Genomic DNA, 23,135 nt, shown 5'->3' with positions numbered 1-23,135 from the left:
GGGCATATCATTGCTCACAGGCTCCCTTTTGGAGAACACACACCCAACATCATTGAAATGTTTTATGACTTATCTTCTGTTTGTTATCGTTTGGACTGATGATGGCTGAAGTGAGGTGTGGGAAAGAGGAGTGTACAGAAATTCAATGCGTCATCCACAAAGCAACAGGTAGGATTTCAACCAAAACATTTGTAATTCCTATTCAAATTTAATGGAATGGATAGAAAAAATGATGCTTTCGGGTAAAAGTAGTAAATCTTAAAGTAGTAATTCAATTATTTTGTTACAATTTAGCTGTAACACAAAATTTCAGATTTTCATGAACACAAAGTGTGACGGATTGACAGTTAGCATATTTTGTGATTAGTAATGCAGATTAAAAAATGTTTGATACCACCCCCAGTTGTAGTATAATGTCAAAATAAAACTTCAAGAACTATAATTAGAATTCAAGTATATATATATATATATATATATATATATATATATATATATATATATACAAATATTTGTGTTTACCTTATGTCATGATTTCTGATGTGACTCACCTGTGCCCGCTCAAATGGGGCCAACTGCTGCGGGTTCTGATTGGCTCCCTGTCAGTATTTGAACCCAGTCCTGTCTGTCCCCTGTTGTCAGTCCGTCTGTGAACCTCAGTTTATACTAGGCAAGCCTTTTTCGACCCTGACTCCCATGTGTCCCGTTTTTGCTCCCGTCTGTCTCCAAATACGACCTGTTTTGCTCCTGACCACGTCTGCTCTCCCGTCCCGGCTTACGACCCTTTTTGTCCCCGACTACGTCTACTCTCCCCTTCTGGCTTATGACTCGTTTCCGACCCCGACCACATCTTGCTCTCACAGTCCTGGTTACCGACCCGTTTTTTCGTCCCTGACACCACCATCACTCGCTACGGAAGATCCACTTCCGTGTTCGGATTACAATCAGAGTACGAGAGCAACTTGCCTTCCGCATCCAGCAAACACCGGATCGTGGGCGCAGCCCTTCCTCTTTCCTTCAATAAAACTTGTGAGAAACGTAACGCAATTTGGTCCTGTTTCCGTTCTGGTCGTGACACCTTAATCTTAAAAACATTTTAACACACGACATTGATAGACCAAATTTCAACATTGATAGTCACGGTCTGAAAAGCAGCATATATGTCTATGCAGGTAATTATTGAAAATATAAAAATACTGACAGTTCATCTGCAAAGATCTTACATTAATTTCAATGTTTTACAGAGTAGCGACTGGTAAATAATAAATTACTACTCTCCGGTGGCCAAGGCAGGCACAACAAAAGGATCAGCACACAAAAGAGACTTACCGGTACTTGTGAAATTAAATCATAATGAAAAATGACTTTATCTATTAAAGGGACATTGTTACCAGTGGTTAAAAAACTTAATTTATTAAAAAAAATCAATATTAATTTTGATCATAAATATACATGAATTGTATTCATTTTACATAGTAAAAATCTCCTATCTATCTATCTATCTATCTATCTATCTATCTATCTATCTATCTATCTATCTATCTATCTATCTATCTATCTATCTATCTATCTATCTATCTATCTATCTATCTATCTATCTATCTATCTATCTATCTATCTATCTATCTATCTATCTATCTATCTATCTATCTATCTATCTATCTATCTATCTATCTATCTACAGTTATTAGAATGAACATGATAAGGTTAAGGAGGCGAGCAGATGGTTAAATCCACAGTTGCTGTGCGCCTGTTGTGGTCCAAAGCATGTCTACAATGTCAGCATGTGTTGCACTGGCACAGTCACAGCTGTGATCGGGAAACAGTATTCTGTCGATCTCAGCGGCTCCATAAGCCACGTGTGCTGTTTTTCACCCGCACAAAAAACCATAAGGGCATGTAACAATCTGCACAATTCTACAGCCTGTCTTGTCATGCGCAGTGGTTCATTTGCCCAGCATCATAAAGCGGAAAATGAATCTTAAGAGTTCATTTTAAAGAAAGCGTTTGTAAGATCTCTTTGCAAAAGTTGCATCGTCATTGTGACATTTTAAAATATTGCAGTGATATTTTTGGGATTATTACTTTGCAGTTTGATTTCTTTAATTTACAATTTAAGTACGTCCGAAGGTACAATTTGACCTGGATAAAAATGTTCCTTTTAGTGGTTGGCGCGTGTGCGGCACAGTTCTGAGGTCATGAGATTGAACCTCCTGTGTGGGGTCTGCATGTTCTTCCGTGGGTTTCCTCCGGGCACTCCGGGTTCCTCCCACATTCCAAAAACATGCATGTCAGGTTAATTCGCCGGTCCAAATTGTCCCTAGGTGAGAATGAGCGAGCGAATTGTCTGGAAAATACCAACAGGGACAGGACCGAGTCGAAACCCACGTCTTCCGGCGAAGAACTTCGTTGATAGCGCTCAACTTAAAGTAGACAGAAAGCCAATCTGTTAACAAGCCGCAGAGGGCGCCACACGGGCGCGGCCAATTGGGCGCCATGGCAACTGTAACATTTACCACTAGAATGTGCTAAATAATACACAATGTGCCTTTAATAGTTATGTTTAAAATCAACTTAAACAGGTCACAAAATCTATTTAGTACAGAACATGCATTATGGCCTGGCACTGCCAGGTTTCGCGTTGCCAGGCTTGGCGTTGCCGGGTTTGGCATTGCTGGGGCTTCTACTTTAGCAAGGTTTTTGTAGCTGTGGTTTGTTGGAATGCCAAAAAGCAGTATATAACTGCATACAGCTCCAGAGCTGCTTGTATACGAAAGCAGATGTTTATCAATTTTGTTGGTATTTATTAGGGGTGCCTTGACACGAAACCTAGCTAAAGACACTCCCAGAGGCCTAAAGTACTACTGTGTTAATTTGCACAAAAATTGGTTCAGCCGTTTCAGAGCCTATAAAGCCACATACGAACACACACACACTCACACAGACACACGCACCTATATCGGGATTTATATAAGTCTAGATCTAGTAAGATATGCAATTCAGGCAGATTTTTTTTTCAATTTTCTTTGTTGGCACTTGAGTCATTTGCCTACAAATTAGACAACCAGGGTTGTATTTACCATATTTAATCTCCAAATAATACATCAAACAGAAAAGAATGCATTTTACAGTGGTTAGCGTGTGTACGGCACAGTTCAGAGGTCTTGAGATCAAACTTCCTGTGTGGAGTTTGCATGTTCTCCCCGTGCTTGCATTGGTTTCCTGCGGGCACCCCAGTTTTCTCCCACATTCCCAAAAACATGCATGTTAGGTTAATTGAACCCTCCAAATTGTCCCTAGATGTGAATGAGTGAGCGAATTGTCTGTCCCCGAGTGCCCTGTGACTGGCTGGCAACCAGTTCGGGGTGTCCCCTGCCCACTGCCCGAAGATGGCTGGGATGGGCTCCAGCACTCCCGTGACCCTACTGAGGATAAGCGGTGCAGATAATGTATGGATGAATGAAATTCTTGAAGATTTTTTTTTTCAAACTTTCTGTGTGTCTGTGTACTGTGATGACAGTGTCTCAAAATAACTGACAAATCTGAATCCTTCTCATTTTGTTGCTAGGTGTCATTCTATGATATTTGTTTTTGTCCACTTCAACTCTATTGTGTCAGTACTGAAATAATTTTTGTGTGATTCTTAATCTACACTTTGATCCTGCACTTTTTTTATCTTTTGACGATATACCTTTTTCCACTTTGTAATGTTCTGGGATCCACTTCCTGATTGACTGCATTCCACCTAATGTTATTGGTCCGAGTCCAACGCGATGACTATTCAGATTTGTGTCACACAAACACAGTTGAATAAACACGTCCAGTCCTACCAGGCCATTCATCGGAGAGTATTAAGATGGAATCATAAAGTGAATTGTTGACTTATCATGCTCTATATAACATCTCAACAGGTAGGCTCACTTTTAGGTGTGAGTGTTGTGCACATGAGCTTTTTTTTTCCGAGTATTTAAACAAGGACGTGGTGGTAGCTTAAAAAAGCTTTTTTAGACTGAAAACAAGAGATCAATTGTGCTTTTGAAAAAGGTGAGTAAAAGCGCTGAACAACACCTTGATATCAGATGTTAATTTAAGCCATTAACCCATCTGGACAAAGTCTGCATTTCAACAAAGAAGAAATCATTTTCCAATTAGTATCCAATCTGATTTGTAAAAAGGGAATTCCGCCTCGTAAATAGATGGGCTCTTGCTTTTGAGTAAACACATGTATACACAGACACCCCCATCACCAGTTTGAGGGATTCCTTGAAATTGAACGTGTAATGTATAGTGTATACCAATCACAACAGGATAAATGAATAATTTTCAAGGACAAACTAAATTAAAAGAAGGTATTTTATTTTAAACTGATGATTTTGTGGAGCATTCTCACAAATAGCTCACTTGGGATCATACCAATAGAATGAATACTCTGAATGTTTGAACACCTGCGGAGATCCAGCCTTTCACGTTCAATTGCATTGTTGCTAGCTTGTGTTAGGACGTCACAGGATTACATATAGTGACGCTCGTGTCTTATTATAGACCTAGGATTTACTCAACACATTGTTACTAAGAAAATGATCTGTTCATATTCGCAGATCAACTTGACAGAAGCAAAGCAAATCTTTTGCATTGCAGGTAAGGTTTATGAGTAGAGGCTTCCCTTTCCACCATATGTGTGAAGCGTTTTCTTTGTCTGTTTCTGCGTACAGTACAGTTGTTAGTATATATTTGCGCTCTAATTGGTGTGTTGTACTTTTGCAGACCTGAGATCACTCTTGTCTCAGAACCTCTGATCTTTCCTCCCTCCCTTCAATCCAGCTTGTCTGCAGCAGTTCAGGTTTGTTCAAGCTCTTTTATGGCATGAGGAAAACTTTAATTTTAGTTAAAGTCTGAAATTCACAACTTAACAACCAGTTGACTTTAGAGAAATCTATTTTAAACAATTTATAGTAAACATTTTGCCAGAAATAGGGTCCAGATATAACATAGATTTACCAAAGATCTTAACATAATTTGGAATACTATATCTTTAGAAGTAACATTCAAAAATAAATTTATTTTTTTATCACAGAACAAATGTTGAACTATTACTGTTAAGTTAAAGTTCAGGAAATCTGATGCATTTTAAAAAAAATATTAGTTGATGTTATTGTAGAGGAACTTTATAAATGTTCCCAAAGGCAGAGGTTAAAGAAATATCGTAAATACATTATATTATGAATTATGTGGGTTTATTTTTCCAAGACGAGATAAAAATGTACACATAAAACTTAGAATGCCTTCATAATCCAAACCAGGAGTCTCTAACCTTTTGAAGGTTGAGAAATACTTTTTGTTTTTAATTAGCACAAAGGGCAACCAGTTTGACATGAATTTAGAAAAATAACAACTCAACATGTTGTTACTATGTCATTACCAGGTTACTTATTCGAAGTACAGTTAAATAAACTAAGCGAAGCAGTAAAAAAAACTACAAAACGACAATGACTCCGCACCGGTGGGCTATTTTCAGAACCTGTCAATGGGCTACTCACATGTTCTTAGGGGGCTGCATCTAAATATTATAATCATGTATGTCTGATTCAAAGTTTTTTTATATTAGGTAGATTTATTCTGGTATATGGTTGTTTGTTTGGTTGGTTCCCTTAACCACTAGGGTTGCAGGGGCACCATTTCTTGTGGTGTTTCCTGGGCAAATGTGCTAACCACTGCAGTGCAGAAACACAAAATGAAACTTTTTTTATATATCTTGCTAAAGTTTATTTTTTTTTCATGACTCAGCCCCCACCATCTTATGACCAGGTGATTCAAGAAAAAAAACAAGAAGAGCACATTGTTCGTCCCATTGCTGCCCCCCGACGCGCTTCCCTCTGGTCCACAACTACGTGCTCCACGCAGACTGACCCTGTCAAGGAAAAAACAGCAGGTAATAAATAGACATTGATCTCGAGATATTTTCTATCTACTTACTGTATAAGCAAAATTTTTCTTCAGGTAAAAAACCCCCAAAACCAAGAAGACCATCATTGCCAAGACCTGAACGTTGCACTGAAAGTGGTCTTCTAACAGCCCAAGAACCACAGCACTTTGGAGATCAGTGCAGCAGATCAATTACTGTCCACTGGGAAACGCCGCTGAGTCCAGATCCAAATTTTTTTGCTTCTGAATTCAAACCTGTACCATTTCCTCGAAAGAAATTCAGAAGACAGACAGAGGACAATGTTGAGACACTGGTCAAACTTGAACATGACCCCCCTACAGGTGCTGCAGAGATTTCTTCAAATGAGTATCTAAAAGAGCTGCTGGAGGTCTTTGGTTCGAACAAAAATCAGGAGCAACAAATCTGTAGTGAAATGAACAGTCAACGAAACATCCAGACCAGAATACAGGCCTTTGAAAGCCAGCTTGCTCCTGAGCAAGGTCTTGTCTCTGAAACTATCAGACCACAACCTCTTCCTAGAAAGCCTGCGAAACCACCACCTATTGCCGCTAAACCTACACTGCCTTCTCGATCGCTCTCCATACAGAACGATCAAAATGTATCAAACTCGGATCAGACACCAGTTTTAAAACCTCAGCCACCCCAGAAACCAGCTGGAAATCTTGTGCAAGAGGAGCTTGAGTCCTTGCTCATTAAGGGCGGAGCCCAACGCCGATCACGCCCTTCAGTGTTAACAAGGGACTACAGCATCCATGATGAGGCACCGCCTTTGCCACCAAGATTGCCCATGCAGCAACCAACAGAACCACTGAAACCTAATCTTAACTTCAACAACCACAACTCCACCGCAGTAGCCAGAGATGACAATTTTGATTATACTCCAGCAAGTAGGTCAAATTTGGTTTTGAATTTGATCGCAATAATTTAATAAACATTTGTACAGTTTGGGAAATGTTAGCTTTTGGTATAATTGGAGGGTGAATCTGCTGTATAACATTTTACAGAAAATCCCATTGCGAATAAATTCTTTAAAATAAAACAAAGAATCGTGGAAAATAACAAAATCATGGGGGAAACTAAGTATTTGGTCAACCCCAAAAGTTAATTTTAATACTTTGTTATGTACCCTTTGTTGGCAGTCACAGGGGGGGGGCAAACATTTTCTGTAACACTTCACTAGCTTTTCCTATACTGTCGCTGGTATTTTGACCCATTCCTCCATGTACATTTCCTCTAGCGCAGTGATGTTGGTTGGCTGTCGTGGTGAAACACGGACTTTCAACTCCCTCCACAGATTTTCAATGGGATTGAGACCTGGAGAACAGCAAAGCCACTCCAGGACCTCGAAATACTTCTTACGAAGCCACTCATTTGATCCTCTGGCTGTGTGTTTGGGATCATTGTCTTGCTAGCCATGCCTCATCTTCAATGCCCTTGCTGATGGAGGGAGATTTTCTCACAAAATCTCTAGATACATTGCCCCAATTATTCTTTCTTTTACACAGATCAGTCAACTCGTCCCTTTGCAGAAAAAACACCTCAAAGCATGATGTTTCCACCCTCAAAAAGGTCTGTTCTGGTTTTATCTGACCACAACACGGCTTTCCAGTCCTCTTCTGGATCATCCAAATCCTCTCTGGCGAATCGCAGACAGGCCTGAACGTGTACTGGCTTTAAAAGGGGGACAATGTCTGGCAGTGCAGTATTTGAGTTCCTGGCGGTGCATTGTGTTACTGATAGTAGCCTTTGTTACTGAAGTTCCAGCTCTCTGTAGGTCATTCACTAGGTCCCCGTGTTGTTCTGGGATTTTTGCTCACCATTGTTGCTATCAGTTTGCCATAGGGTGAGATCTTGCATAAAGCCCCAGATCGAGGGAGATTATCAGCTGTCTTGTATGTCTTCCTTTATCTAATAATTGCTCCCACACTTGTGCAGGTCAACAATTTTGTCTATGGTGTCCTTCGACAACTCTTTGGTCTTGGCCATAGTAGAGTTTGGATTTTGACTGATTGAAGTTGTGGACAGGTGTCATTTATACTGGTTATGATTTAAATCAAGGGCCATTAATACAGGTAACGAGTGGAGTCTCGTTAGACCTTGTTAGACCTCGTTAAAAGAAGTTAGACCTCTTTAATAGACAGAAATCTTGCTTGTTTGAAGGGGACCAAATACTTATATTCCACTCTAATTTGGAAATAAATTATTTAAAAATCAACTATTGCGAATTTCTCTTTTTTTCCACCACATTTACTCATGGCTTAGGTTTACCCATGATGACAATTACAGGCCTCCCTAAACGTTTCAAGTAGGAGAACTTGCACAACTGGTGGTTGACTAAATACTTTTTTGCCCCATTGAATACATATTTATTTGAATATTTAAAAGTTCCAATTCCAATTTGTGATCTTAGAGTCTAGCGCGTAATTCCTGTGGGTGCTGGTAAGAGGAGAGATTTTTGTGAACAAAAAGTCTGCTTCCTGGTGTGAATCGTCTCGACCAACATAAAATGGATTTATAAGACAAGGGACCCCCTTTGCAACAAAGGGAAGATGTAATTGTATTAATCATTATGGTTTATTGTTAAAGGGCTTAAAATCAGATGGTATATGTCCTTTAGATGAGTTCCTACACAAATTAAATGAAAAACATCCACCATACCTTGAAAAACAAAATGGTTGACATGATTTCAGATCCTGCTCCCATCAAGCCAAGACCATCTATAAAAAGAAGACCCACCACTATCAGAGTCCCAAGCCAATGCTGTGAGTATTGCTTATCTAAAGTACATGTTATGCTAAAGAAGTACTACAAAACCTGAGAGTGTTTTCACTCATCAGCAACAGAGAGTCTTCAAGGCAACCCTCCTCCACTTCCTGCTCGAAATCCTGTAGGCGCACTCAACATGACAGTGATGCCAAAGCAAAAGTCTTTACCCAGCCTTCCAACACAGGTATCAATTTACTGGCCAATTCTTAAGTTGGTTTTTGAATCAGAATAAATATTTCTTGCGGTGGGCTTTGTGGATGTAGCTCAACATTGTTTAAATGGTGTTATACTTCAAACTGAACAAATAAAATATCAACGATAGTGTTTTTAAGACCCTTGACCGTTTAAAATGGAATAGCTTTGTACGTTTCTTTTCTGTTAACCTGGTAGTAAAAAAAAAATCATCTTTTTCCCAGCAGAATTAAGACAAAATCCCTGTATTTCTCCGCAGGTATTATTGAGTGACCACCGGGCTATGACGCTGCCAAATAAGTAAGGAAAAACAATACAAATATCATGTTTGAAAAAAAAAATACATTTAGCAATTGAAGCATTCCTTTTTAATCACTCTTTCGTTATAAGCATAGTAAAACCACTCCCACCACGCCCACCTCCAGCCAAACCTGGTCCCGGACGACCACCGCCACCCACAGTGCAGGGCAAGCCTGCCAAAGGTTTCCTCCTGCCTCCAAGACCGGTCCAAGGCCATCGTCTCTTTGATAGATATACAGTGAGGAGATCGCTGAAAGTATTGTCCTCAAGCATGACTTACAATGGTCTGTATTTGTTGTGTGTGCATGTGTGTGTGCGTGTGCTTGATTGTCCTTCCACAAGCTCCCACAAAAATCCACAGCGCTGGAAATGAGTGAAATCAACGCAAGAGAACTTTTATTGCAGGTGGGCCAAACTTTTAAGAAGATTCTTGGTAGGATTTTAATGCAACCAAATTTGGGTAATCTTCTGTTTTTAAATAGAAAGTATCATGGAAAAATACCGGAAAACATATAATATGCCTTGACAAAGTAATTTTACCTCCTTTAAGACAAAGCAAAAGGTAAACTGCCCCAAGAACGAGCAGATCTGCAAACGGTTGCACCAGAAGCTTGGCTGCATCATCAAAGATGATTTAGAAGAAAAGCTCATGGATGTATCTCTGGCTATAGTAACATGACCCTATGTAGAAATTACGTATAGGGCTTTTTCTAAATGGATCTTTTGACTGATAAAAGTTACAAAAATTCCTGTACATGTTCCAAGACCTTATTTATAAAATGTTGTACATAGTTTGATAGAGAAGGGGCCGAGCGGATATTACGTTAAATGGCCTTTTTATAAAGTACTTCTAAATTTTTCCCGTGCCTCGGAAATAATGTTTTCTTGACTTGGGTTTGTGGTTATATGTGAAGGCTTCGAGTCCAGCTGGCAAGCATCAAAGAGGACTAAATGTTCAGGCCTTACATGACTTCACTCCAGGTAATTTTCAATATTGAATAAGTGGTTACAGAACTAACACGCTGATGTGATTAGAATAGCGTTATAGTATGGGTACTTTTATGTTTACGTTTATGTTTAGTAAATGAAAAGAAGTATCTGCCAGTGGAACGAAAAATGTCTTACTACATCTTAACTTTTTCTGTTTTTCCTTTTTTTAGTAAGTAAGTAAGACAATGACTAAAATCAGCAAAATTATGTGCAAGATTTTTACTTTATTTGTTTTATTTTATTATTTTTGTAGTGCAATCTTAAACAGCTTAATTCAACAAAATAAGTTATCAAATATTGGAATATTTCCCTGTTACTATCTCACGAGCAGATAATAAGTATTTAGTTTTTTTTTAAAGTCACCTGCTGCCACCTACTGATATGGTTGAATTTTACAGTTACTCTGCTGATCACTGGATGAAACCAAATATACTAAACAATGGCATCCTTTTTTGCCAGGATAAAAATTGAAAATTTCCTCGGGACAGTTGTGTTTCCCGGCACACTGATTGAAAAACACTGCATTATACATTTAATTACATTATGAGGTGAGCATAGATGAAAAAATATTTTAAACTCTTCCTAGACTTTTAAATGACAATGGACAGTTTCACTGTGGACAATGCTTTATTCAGGCCTCTTTTTTTTAAATGGTCAAAGGTAACGATATCAAATACTATTATTTTTGTTACATTAGAAGGTCCGGGAGAGCTGGGCTTGAACGCCGGCGATATCGTCAACATGGTGGAGCGTGTGGACAGTGAATGGTATAGAGGAACTTGTAATGGATCTACTGGTTACTTTCCAGTTAACTTTGTCCAAGTACTGGTAAGTGATTTTTTTTTTCATTTCCTATGTCATATTCATTGACCAAATGTATAATTCTTGTGACCTTTCTCCATTTTAGTCAGATGCGCCACTAAAACTAGCCCCTGAGAAGAAACCAAAGCCGGTTTTTGCTAAAGTCATGTAAGTTTTCTTTTCTGCAAAGATTCTGACGTGTCTTACACCGGGAGTCACCAACCTTTTTGAAGCTGAGAGCTGCATCTTTGCTACGGATTAGTGCAAAAGGCTGGCAGATTCAGATACATTTCTGAAATAACAACTGTTATGATGTTACTATTTTATTATTCTGATATTTATCTATCTATCTACTATCTATTTACCCTGGTCATATCCCTCGAGAGGGGTGACCAACAGCAAGACCAACACATACACAAAAACAAAGAAAATAAAAAAGGGAAAAACTAGCAAAAAACAAACACAAAATTTTGGGACCATGTCCAACTCAAATGCCCAAACACGCAAACAAGTTAAGTACCTAGGCAGCCAAGTTGATTATGCTTTTGTCCCTCGAGATGAAACGGGACACAAGAAAGCGGCCATGTCACTCGGGTCAGGGTGACACAACACACTCTTCCGTTTAACAGCTTTCACTGGTTTACCCCTGCCGCATCATACAGGTGCCCTGCCCATCTCTTAGAACGTGTCTAAACATCTCACTATCCTTTTACAACACCTCTCCACTCATATAGCTTCCACTATATTTAGACCTCTTTCTTGCAGTGCACTCATGACACAATCCATCCATGTCAATCGCAGCCTTCCTCTTGGTCTCCTTCCATTTACTTGGAAATACCTTTATTGTCATTGATAACAACTTGGTGAACATTGTTTACAACAGGATTCGACACTGAACTTCAGGATAAACACAGAATAAAGACTTAAAAAGAGAAAAATAAGATAAAAAGATAGTCAAATATTTACAAGGTAGTGCTTGCATATTGGCCTACAATTGTGCAATGAAAAATTGTGAAACAACATTGGCCGGCAACAAAGCAAACTAGATATTTTTCATATTGCGCTTGTTTAGTGCGTAAGTTAGTCATAAGTTCAGGGAAAAGTCCAAAACGGTGACAACAACGAGTTGAAGAAAGAAATGATGCAAAAAAAAATAATGGTGTATGAGTGTCTGCCATTGAAGTGCTGCTGGAAGGTACAGTAAATGGTTTAAAATCTTATATTTTTATCTTTTTAGGAGTATATTAATCTTTATCCACTACATATCTAAAAAATTATCGATGTTTAGGGGGTTGCTTATAAGCGATGTAACATGGAGGCTTATATGTGAGAATATACAGTACTTGAAGTTCCAGGTCATTTTGTTTTTGGAAAAAAACATATTATGCTTTCTCTGCACAATCCTTTAATTGGATGCATTTGAGAAGTGGAATTTTTGTCTGGTTTAGGTCGCATCTTGTCATTAGGTTGGAATGGTGGACCCTTAATTCAGACCAGTTGAGACCCACTGTTTTAAGGGAACCGTCCACCAGAGGGCGGTAGGTCAAAGAGTAGGTGGGCAGGGTGAGAAGACTTCTCCATACTGCCTTTTGGCTCCGTTTTGGTATTGCAAGCTGGCAATGTCCTCCAGACTGGCCAGAGAGAAGCCCATGATTTTCTGGGCTGTGTTGATTATTATAAACATGTTAGTGAGGATGTTAAATTATGAACACAAAAATATCCCCCCGGGTTGCAAAAGCATTATTCTGGTCCCAAGTTTTCTTTTACTTTTCTAAACTGTTTTTTTTTTAATCAATAGACTTAACTTATGAAATTATTCATGATTTATATTTTACAACACAAGGAAATAGCATTTGAATAAGGGGCGTGCAAACCTTATCATGTCCACAAAACTAAGCTAAAGTTAAATTGGAGGATGTCATAAGAATAAATAACATCTGTTTTTGTTTGAAGCAATCCCAGATGTGTAGCCCAGTTCGATTTCGAGGCCGAAAGAGGGGAAGAGTTGTCGTTCAGGGAGGGCGACGTGATTCGGCTGTTGGCATACGTAAGCGACGAGTGGGCCCGTGGAGAGTTGGGCACCGCTTCGGGAATCTTCCCTCTCAGTTTTGTGGAAATAATTGAAGATTTGCCAGCAACGCCCGATGAGCAGCTGAGTCGGACCATGCCCAAAAGGGTCGCATTACCAGGTATGAAGAACTGCACCACTGTAAATAAATGTGGCACTTGAATAGCTTAATTTACTATTTGTTTTGCTTCGTGTGCATTTTGAAATCGTATTTGATACCAAGTCACATTTATTTGGATAGCACTTAATCGAAAAAAAAAATTGAAAACATTGCTGAGTCAACAGTTACACCATCCCCTGATCTGAGACCAGCATATGGGCAAAACTCAAAAACCTCAGCATGAGGAAAATAAGAAACCTTGAGAAGGGGCCTCACAACTGGTAATCCCCCTTACAGGGTGCAATAGATTTAACATTGGGTAACAATACAACAAACATATGTAATATGTAAACATTTGTCCAAATAGTTTCTGACAGCAACGACAGCTCGAGCCTGTATAGTTGTCCAAAAAGTCAATGACAGCAACAACAAACAATGTTTAAATTCTGTTGAATAACTCGTTATTTTGGGGTTAGCAAAATACAAGAGAGTAATTTTCTTTAAGACATTGCATTAGTAATAGAATAAAATTTTGTGAAAAATGTTAAGAGCTCGGGCCTCAAACACGGAGAATGATGGTTTGTAGCACCAGACTTAAAATAAAAACTGTCATGAACCGGAACACGATCAGGACCCAAACACGTGACGTTTCTCACGCAAGCCTTTTATTTTACAGGATATGGGGAGTAATGCACGTTAGGCAGCAGTCTGGCGTGGAATGATATGACGCCAGAGACCGACGAGATTGATACTAATTGCCCGAGTAGATATCGGACAGATGGGGTCGATACCGGACAGGACGGGACAGACAGGATTGATATCAAAACATGATATCGAAAATAAACAGGACAAACTAGACGGGAACGAAACTGAAACCGATATTAAACAGGACAAAATAAACAGGAACAATACCGGACAGGAAATACCAACAGGAAACAGGACCGAGTCAAAACCCACATCTTGCGGGGCAGAGGTTCGTTGACGGACTGACAACGGAAGAATGAGAGCACTGATCTTAAATAGACGGAAATGAGCCATAACTGTCGCCACACAGGCGGGGCCAATTGGGTGCCATGGCAACCGTGACAAAAAACCTAATTTTTCTTACAGCGATTATTGTCTTTTTTGGTGGATTTTCTGTAGTTTTTTTAGGGTTGTTTTGGCCTTTCTTTGGGCATTTTTTTGGTCGTGTTTCGATCTATTTTATGGCTTTTCTGTTGTTTTTTTGTCCCTTTTGTTCCTCATTTTTTGTTCATTTTCATACTTTTGAGTAAAATGTAATTTTTTGCTACTTTTCAGTACTTCTAATCGCTTTTTTGGCATGGTTTTAATCTTGACAGTACGTTTCCATACTATCTAGTTCTGTCCCAGTACTCTTTCACTGGCATTTGTTTTTTGGAGTTTTTTTTGGGTCGGTTTTAATTTTCAGAATCATTTTTTGGTCATTTTTCAGCAAGCAGCAAGAGCAACAAAGTTCAGAACAATTCATCTTAACTGTTCCATTTGTGTTTGAAAGTTAAAAATTTAATAATTGCTAATGCAGCCAGTTGAACTACATACAAAAATGTGTTTTTTTGAGTCAGCTGAGTTATTTTCAGTCCTATGTCTCCTGTATTATCAATACTTTGTTTGATAATACAGGAATGATTGATTTATTTATTATTATTTTAGGTTTATTTTTTTTATTTCAGTTTATTTTGTGTTCAAAAAATAAAATTATTTGAAAACATCGAAATTATTTTAACAGAGCTTTTCTTGTAAAAAACCTGATTCGCCCGGACATTCAGCAGCCCCCAGGTGAATTGAATTTGAGACCCAAGGTTTGAGAGTAAAAGGGACAGGATATTGTCTGACATTTTATGATCAACCCTTTTTTCTGTTTTCAATTGTATCTTGAAGTAAATAGATTAAAACAAGAATCTAACAAAATCAAAATCAGTATTTTTGCAAAAATTGTTGTTCTCTGCATTTGAATCATTCATAGTTTCCTTGGTGTGTGACTTTGGATTGTTCCATTTTTTTCCACCACAGGCATGGCCATTAATCAGCCAGAGGCAGTCAAACCAGCTCAGGTAGCCTACATTTATTGTTTAAGTGTTAACTTCTGGTACGGGTGACCCAATTTCTTTGTGTATCGAGATACAGGTTATCATTCGTTGAATTTTTTTAATCGTAGTCACTAACTTGAAATTCAAGGGCTCTATTAATATTGCCTTCAAAATATAAGGTGCAATTTAGTGAAATCATGTTAATTTGTATAGCCTTTTATTGCAAAAAGTATCAATCCCACAATTAAAACATCCTCTGACCTGAAACCAACATGAGGGCAAGTGTAAACTAAAAAAAATGTGCATGAGGAATATTGATTAAAAAAAATAAAAAACAACAAAAAACTGTTGTATGTCTAAGGCAGCAATGATCTGTCAAGAACCGGAAAAGGATCAGGACCCAAACGCGTGACGTTTCTCACAGAAGCCTTTTATTTTACAGGAAATGGGGAGCCATGCATGTTAGGCAGCAGTCTGGCGGGAAATGATAGGAAGCCAGAGGCCGACGAGATAGTTACGAATTGCCTGAGTTGATATCGGACAGATGGGGTCGATACAGGACGGACAGACAGGATTGATAATGAAACAGGATATCGAAATAAAACAGGACAAACTAGACGGGAACGAAAACTGGAGAGAATAATAAACAGGACTATAATAGATGGGAACGAAACTAGAAACCGATATTAAACAGGACAAAAATAAACGGGAACAATATCGGACAGGAAATGCCAACAGGAAACAGGACGGAGTCAAAACCCAGGTCTTGTGGGGCAGAGGTTTGTTGACGGACTGCCAAACGAAGAGTGAAAGCACTGAGCTTAAATAGACGGAAAGCCAATCTGTCAATGAGCCGCAGCTGGCGCCACACAAGCGGGGCCAATTGAGTGCCATGGCAACCGTGACATGATCAACAATAGAAGTTTGTCACTTCATACTTAAATTGATGAAACTGCATGAATGAAGCTTAACTGATCAACTAGATTAGTGCTAAGATTTTGTACAATGGCGAATCTTACTGTAGACACATTTTTTTCACGTCAAAAAAAGTGAAAAAAATCTAATAATACTGTTATTAATAATCCTCTGTAACAGTGTTCCTTAAGCATTATGATGTGGCACACTAGGATGCTGTGAGATCTTGTTACCAAAGGAAATTGTCCACTTTCATTGGTGACAACAAATTATCAGAATATTACCAAAAAGCATGCTGTTCTTGATATAGTTTGGTTGGTTGGATCCCTCAAATCCATCTCCGTCCATGTTGAATAATTGAAAAGGCAATTCTGAAAGTTGCCAAAAGAGTTTATATTATGTATCACGGTTCATGTTTCACGGATCCCTAAAGCATCTGGTCGTAGGGGCACCATTTCTTGTGGTGTGTCCTGGACAAATTCAGCCTTGTGGTGCCCAACCCTCTCAAGTCTACCATATGTTTCAGCCTGGTCTTGAACTGGGGACTTTTGGTGATTGTTGTGTTAAAAAATATTTTTGTTTTAAATTAATGTATTCAAATGATTAAATATTTGTTTTTATTTTAAAGCCCCGGTGTGTAATATTTGACCATTAGATGGCACTGTATTGTCTTATGCGAAGGAAAACCAGTACAACAGAGCAAAGCATGGCAGCAAAATGACAATCACGGCAGTGACTTCTATGTAGGAATTCCACGATGAAAAAGAAACACAAATTTTTCGACCTATAAAAATACACCTCGGTATAATAGTTCATGTATTTTTGCCTAGTATTCAAATCAACGTAATTCTTTTACTGAATGAGAAGGGACATTATGCATTATTTAGCTCCTCCTAGTGGGTTGAAACTTCATACATAATAATATAAAATATTGATTTGAATAATGAGCAAAAGAAATACATTCATTTATTATCTGCGCCGCTTATCCTCAGTAGGGACGCGGGGGCGCTGAAGCCCATCTCAGCTGTCTTCGGGAAGTGGGCAGAGTACACCCTGAACTGGTCGCAGGGCACACAGAGACAGACAACTGACTTGCTTGCTCACACAATTTGGACCAGCCAATTGACCTGACATGCATGTTCGTTGCCTGGAGTGAATCCACCCGAGCACTGGGAAAACATGCAAACCCCGCACAGGAAGGCTGGTAGCTGGATTTGATCCCATGACCTCAGTAATGTGCCGCGGACGCGCTAACCACTTATCTGCCGTGCCACCCGAAAGAAATACAGTACATGAATTATCAGATAAATGTGCATTTATTTTTAATACTTATACCAGTGTCGGCATCACTGTGGGGCAGTGGTTAGCTCGTGTGCGGCACAGTTCTGAGGTCATGAGATCGAACCTTCCTGTGTAGAGTTTGCATGTTCTCCCCGTGCTTATGTGCATTTCCTCCGGGCACTGCAGTTCCCTCCCACATTCCAAAAACATGCATGTTAGGTTAATTGCTGGGTCCAAATTGTCCCTAGGTCTGAATGAGCGGGTGAGTTGTCTGTCTCTGAGAGCCCTGCAACTGGCTGGCAACCAGTTCAGGGTGTCCCCTGCCCACTGCGTGAAGTCGGCTGGGATGGGCTCCAGCACCCCCGCGACCCTACTGAGGATAAGCGGTGCAGATAATGAATTAATGAATATACCAGTGTTTGTTACTGAACACCAGGGCAGACAACTCTGAAAAGTTGCCATAAAGTTGCCTGCCCCATTTTTCCCAACTTGAAACACAATAAGACGACTAATCGCAAAATAAAAACCATTGTTTCAAAGTGTTAAGGATTAATAATCAGAATATATAACGGAACAACACTTTAAAATTAAGTTTATTATAAATTTACTTATAACATTCATTGCATGCATATGACATCGCTGTTTTCTATCTGCCATGAGTATGTACCTGTATTTACTCATCTTCATTCATGCAATGTTTGCGTTGCGTCTTCTGCTACGTAGCCACGTAAACTCCTCTTTCCACGATGCTTTTAATGTACGTTTACGTTTAGTACCCGGTACTGCAGTCATCAATTTTGTTAACTTCTTTTGAATCTTTCTTCTGGGCCTGGGGTTTTGGCTTGATTCCTAACCACACTCCATTTTTCTTGTGTTCTCTGTGCGTCTACTTTGGAAAATGATATGCAAAGCACGACCTCACAACGCTCTAAGAAGTCCGGAAGCACGAAGTTATTCGATGTAGGCTTCTGATTGGCTGCCGAATATGCAAATTGCCCAACGAACTTAAATTCCGAAATTTCCAAACCGAATGAAGATTTCGAAATCGGAATAAAACAATTGTTTGATTTTTTTTTTCTTGTAAAAGTTGTTGGCCACCCGGGCGGAGACGTCGTATAAGTTGTACGCCCGACGTAAAAGATGCACGACCCGGGCAGACGTTATTTCAGACACTGCTTATTTTACAGAATATGAATGTCACCTTGAGGAAGCTGACATAATTGGCTGCCATTTTGCTGCTACGAGTACCCCCAAAAACTAAAAACCTTGTGAAAGGTTAGGCACAAAAAAACAAAAAAAATCGTTTTTATTAGACTACCTTTAAGTATTAATGTCAGCTAGTAAGGACAGCCCTGTCACCAAGTGGACAATGCTAACACTGAAAAGAGTTGATGATGTGCAAATGTTCGTTTTAAATCTAATACTATAATGAGCAACGAAAAAAACAAAAATTTTGACCTTGTTGTGTTTTTCCCGCAGTCCTCAGTGGAGTGGGCCCTAGCAAGACACGACTTTATTGGTGAGACAGAGGAGGAGTTGTCCTTCAAATGTGGCGCCTGCATCCTCGTCACCAGGAACGTCAACGAAGAGTGGAGCTGCGGGAGACTCAACGGCAGGGAAGGAATCTTTCCTAAAGCTTTTGTGGAAAGTTGCCCTGGTATGACCTACAGCCTTTTTTTAAATGAAAATACAGTATTCATGATGTAAATTTGATCGATTAAATCAGGGTGAACAACCTTTTTTATGTTACATGTTTTCTCATTTATGAAGAACTACAGTATACATGTAGACATCTAAAGGTTATATTTTTTTTAACAAAGATTAGTCTCATCAAGGGCGGCACGGTGGCTGGGTGGTTAGCGCGCAGCCCCACGGGGCAGATATTTAGGGTGTAAGACCAGTTACCACAGCCTCCCCGTGCAGAGTTTGCATGTTCTCCCTGTGGGTTTTTTCCAGGCACTCTGGGCAGAGCGTAACCCTTCCCCCTCTGGTAACGCCCCTAGTGTCTATCATAACTTTAATTACCGACAGTCACAGAGTGTGTAGGGTTTAAAACAATATTGCATATTTGATGTGCTCTCAATGTAAAATAAAACGAAGCATATCTTGGCCACCATGTGAAAGAGCATTTTTATTTGTTCTCAATGGTTAAAATGCAAGTACTTTTTTGTCCAAGCCACTACCTTAACTTTGGTTTTCTCTAGTTCTTTTTAAAGAGTTATTGTTCATTTATCTTAAACAAAATGTATCTATTTATTTAGTTTATGCTGTTTTGTATTAGCATATGTGGTACTGAAGTAATCCAAAAGTAATCCTGAGTAATCAAGTTACATTACGTTAATATTACAGTTAAATAGTGACCGTGGGTTTAAAATGCTCACACTTTAAGCATTATAATCTATAAGGTCTCTGTTTAAGCACTATTTTTGAAATTTTCATATCTAGTTTTGTGGGCGGCAGTAGCTCAGGAGGTAGAGCGCTCGTCTTGGGATCAAGGGATCCCAGTTTGAATCCCTGCTCGTTTGTGTTACATGTCGAAGTGTCCTTGGGTAAGACACTGAACTACTAATACCCCAATAAGCAGGTTAGCGCCTTACATGGCTGCAAGGCCGCTATTGGGAAATGTGGAGCACATTGTAAAAGTGCTTTGGGAAGTCATTGACTTGAAAAGCGCTATATAAATGCAGATCATTTCATTTCATAGTATTAATATACATGTATTTTTGTAGTATTTCCGTCAGAGTATTTTTTAATATTTCTTTAGTAGTATTTAGGCATTAGTATTATTGAAGAATTATTTTTGTAGTATTTCTGTAGTATTGTTTTCAGAATTGAATCAAAAGAATATATTATGTCCCTGTTTAAGCACAAAATTTGATATTTAGTTTTGTAGTATTTCCAAGGCAGTATTTTTACTTTAGTATTTTTGTTGTATTTCTTCAGTAGTATTTTGTCATGAACCAGAACAGGATCAGGACCCAAACGCGTGACCTTACTTACACAAGCCTTTAACTTTACAGGAAATAGGGAGTCATGCACGTCAGGCAGCAGTCTGGCGTGAAATGATAGGAAGCCAGAGGTGGACGACATAGATACCAATTGCACGAGTTGATATCGGAGAGATGAGGTCGATACCGGACAGGACGGGACAGACAGGCTAGATAATGAAACAGGACATCGAAAATAAACAGGACAAACTAGACGGTAATGAAAACTGGAGAGAATAATAAACAGGACAAAAATAGACAGGAACGAAACTGAAAACCGATACTAAACAGGACAAAAATAAACGGGAACAATACCGGACAGGGAATACCAGCAGGAACCGGACCGAGTCAAAACCCAGGTCTTGCAGGGCAGAGGTTTGTTGACGGACTGACAAAGGAAAAATGAGAGCAATGAGCTTATATAGACGGAAAGCCAATCTGTCAATGAGCCGCAGCTGGCGCCATACAGGTCGGGCCAATTGGGCGCCATGGCAACCGTGACAAGTGTTACTGTTGAAGTATTTTTGTATTTTCAGATTGAAAGCAAAATAGTATATTTGGTCCCTTCAAGCACTAAATTTGATATTTAGTTTTGTAATTTTGTAGAATTACTGTTGGAGGGTTTTTGCAGTATTTCTGATGTACTTTTTGTAGCATCACTGGAGATGTATTTTGGTTTTATTTCCGTATTATAGTATTACTGGAATCATTTCTTTTTCAGAAATAAAAGCAAAACAATAAACTAGGTGCATGTTTTAAGCACTTTCTGTTATAGTATTTTTGTAACAGACACACAAAGAAACAACGGGGACAAAGCTGGCACACCAAAACAACCTTTTCCAATTAGTAGTACTTTATTTACTATAAAGTAATACAGTCATGTTCCCTTAATCACTCGTTTTGGGGGCACCATTTCCTGTGGTGTGTCTTGGGCAAGTACAGCTTGGTGACGCACAGACCAACAAATGTTTCCACTTTGTCTCAAAACGGGGGACCTTTCGCGTGTTAGACATTGTGCTGACCTTTTTTCCTGGGTGAGCCAGATTAAAAAGCCTGCTGGGTGGCATGTGGGCCATTGTTTGACCACCCGTGGTCAGAGTAATCATAATTAGTGGAGATATTAAAATTTTGCTACAAAATATAACACAAATGGTCAATTTTCCTTCTCTTTTTTGTAATTATGAACAGGTCCAAATGTGTTGACTAAAAAACAGCTGGGAGGAGTGAAGGGAAGGGCCATGTACGATTTCACATCAGAGTGCGACGAGGAGCTCTCTTTGCAGGTCATCTATTACAATTAAAATGTGTGTAAACACAATAACCTCATACTGACAAACCCATTGGCTTCGTTGCAGGTCGGGAACATCATTACCAACCTGGAGTCCATGGATGACGAATGGTTTCTGGGAGACTTGAAGGGGAAACGGGCCCTTGTGCCCAAAAACTATATCCAAGTGCTCTGATGTACTGAGTCAAACTATGAACTCTTTACATACCTGTCAACCTCCAGGGCTCCATGCCCGTACACACAGTCATATTTTCCCGTACAAAATAATCGTACACCATATTTTTTTTTCCGAAATGATGAATGATAGGAAATCCCCAGGCGGCAGACGCGTGCGATTGACTGATTTGCGTTTTTCCGTACAGATTTCCTTGTACATCGTACTTGTCTTAAAATGCATAAAAAACTTACTTTGTACGGCAAAACCATACAGGCTGACAGGTATGTATTTAATACGATAACATTTAAAAAAAAAAAAAGCTGTTTGATGTCGAAGGCAGGAGTGATCAACAATAGAAGTTTGTCATTTCATACTTAAATCGATGAAACTGCATGAATGAAGCTTAACTGATCAACTAGCTTAGTGCTAACATTTTGTACAATGGCAAATCTTACTGTACACACTATTTTTTCACGTCAAAAATACTGAAAAAAAATAAATCCAATACTGTTATTGATAATCGTCTGTAACAGTGTTCCTTAACCATTGTGACGTGGCACACTAGGGTGCACTTCGATGTGCACTTGATTTGAGGAACTCGGCGGCAGGTAAACCTAAAGTTGCGTACTTTGGAAACACACTCTTTGGCAGTGAAGTGCTTACACCACCAAATCTTTGGGTTATATTGATTTGCTGCAGTTTGAGTATACTGTTTATGCATCATTGTATGTTTGTGTATATATTTTTTCAATAAAACATTCGTATTAGAAAAAAAAAGCTTCAGGTTACTTCGAGCTTCTATACCGCAGGCCGGGTTGGGATTTTTCTTTAAGGCGAAATCTTACCTCTATGAATACCCAAAATAGACAACGTTACTAAATCTTTTTAGTTCAGACACATACATGTGTGCACCTTTAAGACATGGATTCAATATATTATAATGCCAATTAAGGACTTAAGGAATAATGAATTCAATGCCCTTTTAGACCAAGGATCTGCAGGAACCCTGCTCACGCCACAACTCTGCCCATGGATCTGAATTTTTCAGAATGATCAAAATATAATATCACATACACATAATATTAGCAATCAGTTTTTGTTTTCCTCCCCCCAACAAAATACTATCATAATTACGTTTCACGCATTAGTTCAAACTACCAAGAATTTTCCCAAAACCATTTAAAATCAGTATCGCACTTCTAATCCAAGTCTGGAAATTCATGACTAAAATTTTGCCTGACAGTTCACAGGTGCAGATATCAATGCAGAGGTAAGATCTTAAATTTGAAATTAGGGTAGCG

General features: G+C 39.0%; 1 protein-coding gene and 1 long non-coding RNA gene across 2 annotated transcripts; one reads left to right on the top strand and one right to left on the bottom strand.

Annotated features, from left to right (window-relative positions):
• Positions 1-19: 19 nt before the first annotated feature.
• Positions 20-22,534, top strand: sh3d19 (SH3 domain containing 19). The gene is made up of 18 exons (XM_088342030.1): positions 20-168; positions 4,596-4,635; positions 4,762-4,837; positions 5,782-5,926; positions 5,995-6,828; positions 8,632-8,703; positions 8,779-8,891; positions 9,159-9,199; positions 9,290-9,437; positions 9,542-9,604; positions 10,114-10,180; positions 10,887-11,017; positions 11,097-11,158; positions 12,944-13,191; positions 15,190-15,230; positions 18,882-19,059; positions 21,578-21,672; positions 21,745-22,534. Exons 1-18 carry the CDS (start codon positions 99-101, stop codon positions 21,850-21,852), a joined length of 2,532 nt encoding a protein of 843 aa, XP_088198156.1. The 5' UTR covers positions 20-98; the 3' UTR covers positions 21,853-22,534.
• LOC148361280 (uncharacterized) lies at positions 5,783-7,922 on the bottom strand. Its single transcript, XR_015851124.1, has 3 exons — positions 7,480-7,922; positions 5,971-6,174; positions 5,783-5,905 (listed from the first exon to the last, which is right to left on the bottom strand). It is a non-coding gene; the product is annotated as an uncharacterized LOC148361280 (long non-coding RNA).
• Positions 22,535-23,135: the final 601 nt, after the last annotated feature.

Source organism: Urocampus carinirostris, chromosome 8 (assembly GCF_059441175.1).
Source record: "Urocampus carinirostris isolate Australia breed hairy pipefish chromosome 8, RoL_Ucar_1.0, whole genome shotgun sequence".
In the NCBI taxonomy this organism is placed as follows: domain Eukaryota; kingdom Metazoa; phylum Chordata; class Actinopteri; order Syngnathiformes; family Syngnathidae; genus Urocampus; species Urocampus carinirostris.
This window is presented reverse-complemented; position numbering and strand designations above follow the sequence as displayed.

What these genes read in the sequence shown, in the direction of transcription:
- sh3d19 (XM_088342030.1), top strand. Translation starts at nt 99, where the DNA reads ATGATGGCTGAAGTGAGGTGTGGGAAAGAGGAGTGTACAGAAATTCAA. An exon ending in GCTTGTCTGCAGCAGTTCAG is followed by an intron (nt 4,838 to 5,781) that starts GTTTGTTCAAGC and finishes TTCATGACTCAG; the next exon opens with CCCCCACCATCTTATGACCA. An exon ending in ACGAGGAGCTCTCTTTGCAG is followed by an intron (nt 21,673 to 21,744) that starts GTCATCTATTAC and finishes GCTTCGTTGCAG; the next exon opens with GTCGGGAACATCATTACCAA.